Source organism: Pantherophis guttatus, chromosome 3 (assembly GCF_059756535.1).
Source record: "Pantherophis guttatus breed Tessera chromosome 3, ASM5975653v1, whole genome shotgun sequence".
In the NCBI taxonomy this organism is placed as follows: Eukaryota; Metazoa; Chordata; class Lepidosauria; order Squamata; family Colubridae; genus Pantherophis; species Pantherophis guttatus.
Window position 1 is genome coordinate 60,186,033 of NC_142065.1, and position 12,813 is coordinate 60,198,845.

Genomic DNA, 12,813 nt, shown 5'->3' on the forward strand with positions numbered 1-12,813 from the left:
CTGGCCATCCCTTTTCTGCCATGTTTTTGTGATGTTGCCTCTGTCTCATCTCTTAAAATCTCTCTTAGCTGTTCCAGGCTTGTAGTGATCGTTTCCCTTCCGTGCCACGTTTGCTACGGATCTGGCCTGAAACCTTTGGCTGCCTATTTGAGTGCTGATGTGATCAGGGATTGGGGGTCTATCCAGTTCATAGGGATCACTGCTGGCACATGCTCTCCCTTTGGGTGCCTGGGCACTAGCCTCCAGGGGAATTTTGGCTTGGGTTGGAGGAAAGACCAGGCAGCTGGTCACCACGGAGGTATCTGCCACAGACTGGCACTTTTCCCTAGAACGTGTTAGGTTTTACAGGAGCTCCTTATAAATACAAGTTTGGCATTCTGGAAGAGTGCTAGTTCTTTGCTGTCCAAATTAACCCAAATGGAGAAACCAGTTTCTGACAATTGTGTGTTGCTAATTGTGTCACTAGCAGGTGAATGATGACAAGGATTTGGCATGGCTGTTTTTTTTTTCTTTACTATTTTTATGATTTTAAAAAATATTTCTGAAGACTTGTGCAAGAACACAACAAGTGTCATTCTTACCTAGCAACAACTCTGGTGCAGTTGAAACTTCTAATTTCTCCATTTTGTGTGTGTGTGTGTGTGTGTGACAGAGAGAGAGACAGGGAGGAAGGGAGGGAGGGAGGGAGGGAGAGAGAGAGAGAGAGAGAGAGAGAGGGAGAGAGAGAGAGAGAGATGGTGATAGTATTTGACATTTTCCATTCCAACTAGAGGTTGCCACTAGATGCCCTGATGATCACTGCAATGACAGGCAGACCGATCACAATAGCATGATTCCAGATGTTTGGTCTAGCATCTATATTCTCCAAGCCTTATGCCTCTAAGCCGATCAGGACTGAATTTGCTGATTATTAATGATTTTCTCTCATTTCATCCCAGATCTCTTCTGCACTTCTCAACTGAGAGCCGGGCTAATTTCCAACTCCTACATTGCCTGATTACCAGGCAATGTTGCCAGGACAAAGGAGGAGGTGCACTGAGTGGCAGCATCGAAGCATTTCCTTCTGCTTCACCCAATTCCCCCTCTTAAGTTTAATCAATCAATTCATTTGGCCATTCATGAATTGTTCTTAACAACTCCAGGCACCTTATAAAATAACGAAGGATTAAAGCAAAAGGGAAAGCTGAGAGGTGGCTAATCCCACCATTCCACTGTACCCCACCTTAAGTGAAAGAGTTTGTTTCTCCATTAGCTGATGATGCTTGGGGAACCTTCCACCTATCCAATGGTGAAATTCAATTTTTTTTACTACTGGTTCTGTGGGCGTGGCTTGGTGGTTGTAGTGTGGCTTGGTGGGCGTGGCTAGGTAGGTGTGGCAGGGGAAGAATACTGCAAAATCCCCATTCCCTCCCCACTACTGGGGGAAGTATATGGCAAAATTTCCATTCCCAACCCACTCTGGGGCCAGCCAGGGGTGGTATGTACCGGTTCTCTGAACTACTCAAAATTTCCCCTACCGGTTCTCCAGAACTTGTCAGAACCTGCTGGATTTCACCCCTGCACCTATCCCTTCCGTAAATTGGCTCCAGAAAGGGCAGCCTCATTCAGTGGCCTTCCTGTGGTAGAATTTGGGCTTTCAGGGATGGAGCACAGCTTATACCAGAATACTTCCTTGATCAGCTCAGTGACAGATATCACTTTCACTTCCCTGGCGAGAATGGTGAGTAAGGAAATGGAAGGGGAGATGTTTCTTTTCCAGCGAAAATCTTTCTGGTGTAATAATAGTAAACAACAGAACCAAACTGATGATGTTTCCTAGTTTGGGTAATGAAGGGTCTGCAAGAAAACAAGCAAGTTCAGAGAGCTCAGAACCGAATTGTCCTGACAAAGAGATTTTAAATATCTGTCCTCATTCATACATCATGGGAAGCCATGGTTTGGTTAATCATGGCGTATTGAATACTCTACTGGTTCAGATATTTTCCTGAGCTACAAATCTTAGCTTAATATAAATTTCCAAGCCACCTTGGCTAGGTTCACACTAGATGCGAAGCCATAATCGCGTAATTCATATCATGGCCTCAAGTGGTATGAGAGCCAACCCTACCCACCATCTGAGCCAACCTGCTTGTGGGAAGAAGGGCAGGGACTTCTCGAACAGCCTGGTTGTGTCCTTACAACAGACACCCACCTTGATGCAGAGAGAAACTTGAAGGCGTGCATAAACAAATCCATTAAGCATCTGATCTCACAACAGGTTGACTGCTAGAAGAAAACAGGTTTATTCTGCTAGAATAAAATGAAATATCATGTAAGGTCTTATCAATAACAGCAAAACAGTACTGTTCATCGCAACAATGATGTTTCCCCACCTTTCCCTTAAGGTAGAACTAACTGCTCCTGGTTTACAGACCTTGTTGGTTACACCCAATTCATACCGCCAAGGAATAAGACTTGAATTGTTGTCTCTTTGATCAGGGGTGAAATCCAGCAGGTTCTGGAGAACCGGTAGCGGAAATTTTCAGCAGTTCGGAGAACCGGTAGTGGAAATTTTAAGTAGTCCAGAGAACCAGCAAATACCACCTCTGGCTGGCCCAGAGTGGGGTGGGAGTGGAGATTTTGCAATATTCTTCCCCCAGGAATGGGGAGGGAATGGGGATTTTGCAGTATCCTTCCCCTGGAGTGGGATGGGAATGGAGATTTTGCAGTATCCTTTCCCTGCCATGCCCACCAAGCCACGTCACGCCCACCTAGCCACGCCCACAGAACCAGTAGTAAAAAAAAATTGGATTTCACCAGTCTTTGATCCCGAGTTTCCTAAAGCAGGGGTCTCCAACCTTGGCAACTTTAAGACTTGTGGATTTGAACTCCCAGAATTCCTCAGCCAGCAAGTTAAAATTATTTATCTGATGAATCTTTGGAAAATTCCCACCGAATGCAACTGATTGGAGAGATTCCGAGATTCCCATTTAACACCTGCGATCCTGTTATTTCAAAGCACCCCTGCAATCGATTAAAACTGATTAAATCTCTGGGGTCTCTTCCCATGCGTGGTGTTGGTGGGGATATGCTTAGACTACAGGAGACAAAGAGGTTTTTATTCCATGCACGGGGCATGAAGCTTCGGTGGGAAGGAGAAACCGAATATGTCGACCTTCCTGCAACGATACACCGAGGGTCCAAAAGTGGCACAGCCGCGCCTGGGGAGTTCCAGTGCCAATGCACGCCCCCCCCGTCCTCATCCTGTGTGTGTGTGTGTGTGTGTGTGTGTGTGTGTGTGTGTGTGTGTGTGTTTGGTGCGCCGCCGCCGAGGAATAAACAATTTCTGGAGTGTCTCAGCCTAAAGGAGAGAGCGACCAGCCGGGGAATGCAAAGTGAAGTGGGGCAAACGGGAAGAAGCTTCGGTCAAAGAAGCGGCAAAGGAAACGGAAGGGCTTGTGACCCTCCCCGGGTAAATGCCAGGGCAAATGAAAGATGAGTGGCGGGCTTTCAATACGTATCCGCCGTCCCCGTCCCCCCCCTTTGCCCAGGTGGTTGAAGTACGCGAGGATTTTCCCCAGAGAAGTTTTTCACGACGCCCGGAGGGAAACGGCTGGAAGTGTCAGTTCCCCGGGCAGTCACGACTGTATGCTGGGCCTGTGTTTGAAACCAGAGCCAGGAAACACGAGCGCCACTTCCTTTAGCCACCAGAGGCAGGAAATGGGAAAGACAGAACTCGCCTGCCCGGGCGGGCACAGTAATGGGGATCACGTTTCTCCTCTGCCTCCTCCATCTCTCTCTCTCATCCTGCCCTTCACTTGATAAAACAGACCTGAGCAGGGGTCAGGATCCCATTTAGAGGGGGAAGGAGTTATGCTTATGACTGTATGACTGTAACCTTGTTGCCGGTATCCTTAAGATTTATATTGAACGTTTCCCTATGACTATCATTAAGTGTTGTACCTTATGATTCTTCACGAATGTATCTTTTCTTTATGTACACGGAGAGCGTACGCACCAAGACAAATTTCTTGTGTGTCCAATCACACTTGGCCAATAAAGAATTCTGTTCTGTTCTGTTCTGTTCTGTTGTTCTGTTCTGTTCTATTCTATTATTCTATTCTATTCTATTCTATTCTATTCTATTCTATTCTATTCTATCCTATCCTATCCTATCCTATCCTATCCTATCCTATCCTATCCCTATTATTTCTATTTCTATTATCATAGCAGAGTTCCCTGGACTGGTCACTCCTTAGTCCCAGCCAGGAATCATATACTGTGCCTGGAGTCAAGGTAGGATAGGACAACCTGGAACCTTGTAGATGTTTTAGGCCAGGGGTCTCCAACCTTGGCAACTTTAAGCCTGGTGGACTTCAACTCCCAGCTTTGCTGGCTGGGGAATTCTGGGATTTGAAGTCCGCCAGGCTTAAAGTTGCCAAGGTTGGAGACCCCCGTTTTAGGCAGTACTCTTTTCAGGTCCCTACAGTTGACTGTTGGCTGGTCTGAAAGGAACTGAAGCCTTAAAGGACACCAAGTTGCCTAATTCTGGATTAATATTTTGTGGTAAGATCTAATGGCTTTGAGCTTTGAGCCACACATCTTATTTTGCGGAAGCAAGGGTTTGAAAGTTTTGTGTGAAACAATCCTCAAATATTTCTTGGTGCATGCCAGCAATGCTAGAGAAGCTATTCTCCCATTTAAGCTGCTATCCATCTCATCTTTGCACCACCGAACAGTATCATCACAACACCGGCTGTTTGCATTGCATAAGGTGTGATTCCTAACTAAATTGTATTGTTGTAATGTGTGTGCCACTTGTAATATACAATTAACTGGTTTTCTGCTCTGGCTTTGCTACCCGACCCACTTCAGCATATTATCAGCCAGCAAGAAAAACATCCAGCAACCGGAGCACTAATGGGATGGGGATTTGGCTCTATTATGTAATTCTAAGTCTTTGCTTTTCTGGCAGACTGACCCTCCTCCATTCCCACTTGGACATCTGATAAATGTCAAAATAATGTGAAGAATTTAGAGGAAAACAGCTCCCAATTAGGTCAGCAAATAATAATAATCAGATTCTATTTCAGACAGTACAGAGGTACATGGAAAACACCCAGATGTAATCTCAGAAAGGAGAGACAGACCTTCCCCCAGTGGTGCCGACGCAGGTCCTCTTATAGATGGTTACGTAAGTCAGTTAAACACTTTTGCAGAGAGGAAATGTTTGAAACCAATACAAGAAAACAGGCAAAACATCAACAAAACTCCAATTATTCCATATTATTTTCTTGCCACTGCAACAGAGTGCTATGCTGCTGTTGCATCTAATGTTAAAGTTTCTCCATTGATTCCATTCTAGAGTTGTATAAAGAGAAAATTGTGTAAATATATCTTGTTTCCAAATACAAGATTGATGGTTTTCTCTTCCAACTCTCTTCTGGTTAAAAGCCTAGAGTTGATTCCCAAAAGTTGGAAATTGAGGGAAATTGAATGAAGGATTCAAGAAACAGAACTAATACAGAAGCCAGTTGCTGGGCACTAATTTGGCCATAAGAGAGGCTGCTTAATGTCTGGAGAGAGAATGTTTTCCCAACACACTTGAGCTTCTAGCAAAAATGCATATCAAGACATGTCAAAAACCTCATAAATTCCAGTAAAATGGGTATGGGCAGACTAAAGCTACATAGGATGGAGTATCTTCCCTCTGTCACTTTCATGTGTATTATGATTTGTATCATATGAAACATCTTAGGTCACTTAGCAGGCTGATCATGCAAACGCGCCTACACACGAGCAAGCAGCATAAGCTAGTGAGAGCATAGTGGGAATTAAAGACTCAATAACATATGCATAATGCTTGTGTGCGTTATCTCTTTAGAATGTACCAATCTATTCCTACTTGGATTACTTTAATAAGTATTTTATAATTTGACAGAATGATAAATGTGCCCTGAATATAAGGTATGCACCTAAGGAGATCTTAATGCAAAGCAGGCTGTTTTCCCAAACCAAGGGTATTTTATTTAGTTTGGCTTATAATTTTGAAAATTTCCTCTCTTCAGAAGTAAGGAAAAGCAGTGGTGAGAGCTTATTTTGGTTGTTCAATTCCCTTATTCACCCGGCTTCCTTAAGCATATGTAATATAAATGTGAAGCCTCTTGGTTTAGAGACATAAAGTAAACCAAGTTATATTCAATTATATTTTTATAGCAGAGTTTTCTAAAAGTTAGCACATTACAAAAATAGTCTAGCAATTTTATTTCGGCACACAAAGTATTAAACAAATCAGGAACTACAGAATATAATGTTTGGTGTTTATGGCAAGTCAAACACATAAGATGGCTATTATTTGTCAACCTAGTTTTGTTTCCTACTGTAATTGCATTTGTTACAAATAACCATAGGACGTTTTATTTCAAATTCATAAAATAAGAGTTAAAACTGGTAAACGCTTCAAATCAAACTTGCTTTAAACTCACTGTCTGCTTCACCATGGATAATTTCATTCTTGTTGCATTTAATAAACCATAAATCAACATCTTTAAAAATACCCTACATGCCCGTAGTATCCTGATTATATTCAATGACCATTTGGAATATAAATGTATTCTCATATGCATAAAGATCTAAATTTATTGTGTGACCCAACCTGCTGTATTTCTCTATATGAAATTAGGAACCACTCTCCCATTTATGAATTGCCAAGAAAAAATTTAAGTTATATTTAGCCAGCAGCATCTCCTGATTTTTCTGAACCATGAGAAAAGAAAGAGGATGACAGTAATTTGTAAATAAGTCAGAATAACTTTGGTAGCTGTCTGAGTTGTTTTACATCGAGAAAAGTGCCCACTAAGTTAACATTTTCTGCTTGATTTAAATTATCAACAGAGGGATTTTGTGGAGTTCCAGTCACAATGTGAACATTTAGATTTTCTTTGTCTGGATGCTGTGTAAATTCTGCTTCTCCAGGCAAAAGTTTCATTTTTGGCTTTAAATCCTTTAAAAAAGGGTGTGGAGTTTCATTAGTTTGGTGCAGGATTCTGGGTGGCAAAACAGCATTTGTAACATTTCTTAAGATGGGCCCTTCTGAATGCAGCAGGTGACAAGACGATTCAGTTTTATAGGGTGTTGGATCAAAATTAATCTGCTTCTCACCAGTTCTTTCAGAAGAGCCTTTCCAAGAAGCAAAGCCCTCTAAAACAGGATTGAAATCCAAGTGCAGAACAGGCTGTAAGCTCTCTTTGCTCTTGTAGTTCTCAGATGGTTGCTCCTCTTCATCATCACTACCATCGTTGCTTTGTAGGAGGCCATACTTCTTCATATATCTCTTGGTTGCAAAAGACATGTTGCCAGGCGAAATTAAACCAAGGCCCATCAAAGACTTCTCTGTATTAGTTTGCAGAAGAGTCTGTAAAGATGAAGTCACAGAATTTCTCTGGCTTGAATGATTTAAAGAAAGCTGTGACAGTTGATTTTCATTCAGGTACTTGAGAGCAATAGCATTTGCCTCCATGCTCAGGTCTGCTCCAGTGGGAGTTAAGCCACTCATACCAACATTAGCAAAAGAGATATAGTTTAGTCCTGGTACTATTGCTTCAGGATTAATGCACGCCAATACACTAGAAAAGAAAAAAGACAACCAACATTAGCAAAAGAGATATAGTTTAGTCCTGGTACTATTGCTTCAGGATTAATGCAAGGCAATACACTAGAAAAGAAAAAGACACATTTAAATAATTCTGCACATTACCATTTATTTGATTTTTAATAATTACCTGATCATAAAATGTGAATATACTATGTCATGTTTTAGTATCCATGTAGTTTCCTAATTTGACAGCTTTAATGACACATAAATTTGTTGTTCTCATATTGCCAGTGAAATTTATAAAGTGATTAACTTTAGTGAGATTGTTTGTCTCTATCAGGGGAATTTAATATAGATGGTCTGATTTGCATGTCTGGGAGCAGCCTTTTATTTCTGTCCTTTATAATGCCTTCCTGTCCATAAGAAAACCATTTTGATTTGTTATATATAAAGAGGAAAATAAAATTCTACAGTATATTCAGTGCAAGTCATAATTAGAATAAGAATGTAGTGAGATTATCTCACTACAAAAGTAGATAGGTAGCATTGACAGACATCTACCCTTAGTAAGCTTTTTAAGCAATTCTGTGCAAATGGAGAATTTACAACCTACTGAACAGTAAACCTGATCTCTAGATAGGTATCTGCAAAAGACAACTGTCACAGATATTTCAGATTATTAGGCAGACATAGATGCATGAATACTCAGTCATTCGTGGATTTATTAAATACTAGCTGAATACCCATGCTCCGCTACGAAACTACAGTATGTGATCAGGCTTGATAAATCGACACTTAGAGTTTGAAAATTAATTAGTAGTTACGATTGGCTTCTCCTCTCCCCTTCTCTCCCTCAGGCTAGCCCCACAGAAGCCTCTCCTCTCTATCCTCTTCTCTCCCTCAGGCTTGCCCCATAGATCCTCTCATCTCCCCTTCTCTTCCTCAGGCTGGCCCCATAGAAGCTTCTCCTCTCCTCTCCCTCAGACTTGCCCCATAGATCCTCTTCTATTCCCTTCTCTCCCTCAGGCTGGCCCCATAGATCAGTGATGGCGAACCTTTTTGTCATCATGTGCCAAAAGCAAGGGGAGTGTGAGGTGGTCGTGTGCACACGTGCTCACACCCATAATTCTATGCACCCTGCCTCCCCACGCATGCGCGTGTGACCCACCCATGCTACCCACACTTTTGGCATGTGATGGCCCGGTGGGCCCGGTAGGCCCGTTTTTTTGCCCTCCCCAGGCTCCAGAGGCTGTCTAAGAGCCTGGGGAGAGCAAAAACAGCCTTCCCCACTTCCCTGGAGGCCCTCCGGAGGCTGGAAACAGCCCGTTTGCCGACTTCTGGTGGGCCCAGAAGGTCCAAAAATCAGCTGGCCAGCGCACGCCTGCGTGCTGGAGCTAAGCTAGGGAAACAGTCGCATGCCCACCAATATGGCTCGGAGTGCCACTTGTGGCACGTGTGCCATAGGTTTGCCATCATGGCCATAGATCCTCTCCTATCCCCTTCTCTCCCTCAGCCTTGCCCCACAGAAACATCTCCTATCCTAGACCTTTCTCTCCTGAGGCTTGCCCCACAGAAGCCTGTCCTATGCTATCCCATTCTCTCCAGAGTTATTTTCAAGTTGGTAGGGGGAGTAGAACGTCTAACTAATTAGCATCAGAGCATGTTATAATAATATAGGAAGAGTCGACAGAAGAGTCCCAGCCACGAAGATTAACACCGGACCCAAGATAACACATGACACCATCACCAATCATCCTCACCAGATTCAAACCCAAACCCATCCCATAGATGAAATACAACCACCATCCAGAAGCCAGACCACGGCGGCATCACCAGCTGCTGCACCCCCCTCCGATCCCCACACAAAGCAAACTGACACACGCCATGAACACATGGCAAGACCTCAAACTCGGAGCCAAACCAAAGCCAGGGATGTGGCATCACAGCCATCTGTTCAGGACATTACATCAAAAAACTCAGGATATCACAATACTAGAACTCAGGATGTTAACACACAGCCCATTACCCAGGTCGTTAAAACACAAAAGACTAATGGGCACACATCAAGGACCTTACCCGTACAGGATGTTATGAAACAGCTGACTAATCTGCAAACATCATCAACTAATCAAGATGTAACAACACAGGCAACCAACCCGTTCAAAGCCGGCACCCCACATCTCCCCACCAGTATTTATAGAGAGATGGCAGTTCCAATCACGCTTTCCTCGCACAAGCACGAAACTGAAGACACCAGCCTGAAGATGATAAGTGAGACCTCATCGAAACGTCGCCAAGATACTCTCAATCTTACACGGGAAAAGACCCGAATACACCAAAACTTGCATATATATATAGTGTGTAGGTTTTTGGTTATTCGGGTTTTCTCCCATGTAAAATTTGAAGTGTCTTGGCCACATTTCGACGAAGTCTCATTTGTCATCTTCAGGCTGGTGTTTTTGACTTCGTGCTTGAATTATATATATACATTCTCATTTCAAATTAACAATGGTTTAATATTGCATCCAAATCCTGAACTGGAAATAATTTTAATGCTGGGTAGTAAAAACCAAATTTCAATCCGTGAAGGTTGAAGACAGTAACAATGCTTCAAGCTTTCTACTAATAGTTAAGACTTTATAATCCAGACTTGGTTCTGGGTTGGATATTACAAACTTTTGCTCAAAAAAAAATAAAAATACACTGTAAAAAATAATTCTGATTTTTTTTTTTATCAAACTGAGAACAACAAAAAAGTCTGCTTCACTAGATGGCCTGAGGTTTCCCGTTATTCTCTAGATGACAAAACACCATTTCATCTTTCCCAACCCTTTAGTCCTTTCTGTTCTTTTACTTTTATCACAAGCTAGAGTATCCCAATGTACATACTGAAATGTAAATAAAATATGTACTCATTATTTTCTCCATGTTTTGGAGAACCTGACAAGTTTTTGTTCCCATGTAACATAAATTTTTGACTACTCATTCCTCACTAGAGAAGCTCAAAACACTGCTTAATGCTACAGAATCTGATTTAAATGACAAGGAAGCCCATCCCAGTATAGATGGAGCATAATAATGCATGGAAGCAGGAGTGTCTGTAGGATGTGGTCAAGACTTCATTAACTGATTTGTTGGTTATATGCAGCTCAGAACTGGACTGACTGAGGTACTATATAAAACCTAGCAATAAATAAAAATCAATAAATTGCCATTACCCAGCATTCTCCACTTTGTGTACATTGTTCATCTTCTCAGGAGAATCAAAATTTACTCCAAGGTTTCTTAATTGCTTCAAGGTTGCATTCAGAACACTATCTTTATCTCTTAGGACCATGTCTGATGCTGAGCTTCTTTTTTGTGCCTTGTTTATTTTTAAGGATGTAGTGCATTCATCTTTAATCAGATCCTCTTTCAGAGAGGGACCGTTTTCATCAGAAGATTCCTTCAAAAATCGATTTACCTGACCCTATAGAAATATTACAAAGAAGAACATAAAATTATATGAATAAAATTGCAGGATGACATCTCCGTAGGAATTCACAGCATTTTGACAATGTATTCATATCACCATAGGAAAACCTGTAGGCAATTTATTTCTAGCTCTTAAATCATAGATGCATAACTAATGTTATTAGCTTATAGTTAAACAGATTTTAGTATGAGTCTTTAGAATGTATACTTTAGAAATAATCTGTTCGTTTACATTTGAAATATCGTAATTCTGCTGTAATTTTACATAATCATGCAATTTAACCTATTTTGTCCCACACCACACTATTTTTTAAAAGAAATAATCATGTACACAGTAGAATGCAGTTCTGAAATATTAACAATAAGCTGGATATATCCTACTGAGCACTTTAAGGAAAGCCTGGAAGTTCAAGATGCATGGATAAGGAACATTGGTCTTACCTGATACGATCCTTCTCGTTGAGTGGAGGCAGCATCCAGGAATGGGTTGTCCTCGTCTGCTAGCCAATAGGACTGAGTCTGTCAAAACTGCAAGGAGACACCTACACCAACTTTTCTCCAGCTTTTGGTGAAGGAATAGGATAGACTTGACGTGTCTTGGTCGGAAATGCTATCCCCTCCCCCAATGGACTGAGGGCCAACCCGTCACTAGGGTGGGGCTGGATGCTGCCTCCACTCAACAAGAAGGATCATATCAGGTAAGACCAACATTCCTTCTCCCTTGTAGTGGAGGCATCATCCAGGAATGGGACATATCAAAGCGGTCTTGTCCTTACAGGTGGGTCACAGCCTGGCTCCAGGCCCCCCCATCAGTATGCACCCGTTGGAGGACCCGTCTCCCAAATGCCGCCTCAGCCGAGACATAGCTGTCCAGTTTATAGGATGAATGGGAACTGGGAGGACCACATAGCCGCTAAGCAAACCTCTTCCAAAGGCCTGTGTTGCCCACACAGCACTTGTGGCTGCACTCCTTGTGGAGTGTGCCGTAATACTCTTGGGCAGTGGAATGGCCTGTATCTCATATGATTTGGCGATACACGCCCTAGTCCTGCAGCCCAGGGTTGATGGAGTGACCTTGGTCCCCAAGGAGGCTGGCTAGAATGACACAAAGAGTGACTCCGTCCTCCTGAAGGAGGAAGTCTGCTTGATATAGATCCAGAGTGCTCTCCTCACGTCTAACGTGTGCCATTGTCATTCCAGCTCATTTATGTCAGATGGTCAGGCTCTTTAAAAATATATCCTTTAGCAATTGCTGGGGAAGCCCACCACTTTAGGGAATGGAGAACCGCAGGAGGTAACCTAACCTTGTAAAGAGAAGTTCTTGTGCCTGCCCTCTGATAAGGGAGGAGGACAGCCCTGGCATGTAAGCGCGCCCACAGCACAATTGAAATGCAGGACACCATCTTGCCCAGGAGCTGCGAAAGCACCTGGTCAGGGGCACCATACAAGCCTCCACTGATCTGATCTCCACTGATCCACTAGGTCAGCTATACTCTCCTGACGCTCCTGGGAAAGGTGTACCCTGTATTCAATGGTGTCTATCTCCGCTCCTAAATGCAGCAACCAGTTAGTCGGGGCCAAATGGCTCTTTTTTGCATTGATAGAAAACCTGTGGTTTTGAAGCACCTGAATGGTGATTCTGAGATCCGCACACGCCTGGTCTTCAGAGTGGACTGGATCAGGATGACGTCCTGGACTCGCACGGGAAGAGACCTAAGGTGAGCTGCTAAAGCAGCCAACAATTTTGTGAACGCCTGAGGTGCTCC

At 42.9% G+C, this 12,813-nt stretch overlaps 1 protein-coding gene across 3 annotated transcripts in view; it reads right to left on the reverse strand.

Annotated features, from left to right (window-relative positions):
- Nucleotides 1-6,226: 6,226 nt before the first annotated feature.
- STIL (STIL centriolar assembly protein) overlaps nucleotides 6,227-12,813 on the reverse strand; it is a 31,022-nt gene continuing 24,435 nt past the window's right edge. For all 3 annotated transcript variants that reach the window (XM_060689905.2, XM_060689904.2, XM_060689903.2), the window contains exons 16-17: nucleotides 10,792-11,042; nucleotides 6,227-7,604 (exon numbers count right to left, since the gene is read on the reverse strand). In XM_060689905.2, the coding sequence (XP_060545888.2) occupies nucleotides 6,782-7,604; nucleotides 10,792-11,042 (1,074 nt within the window). In that variant the 3' untranslated portion in view covers nucleotides 6,227-6,781. The remainder of the gene's footprint in view (nucleotides 7,605-10,791; nucleotides 11,043-12,813) is intronic.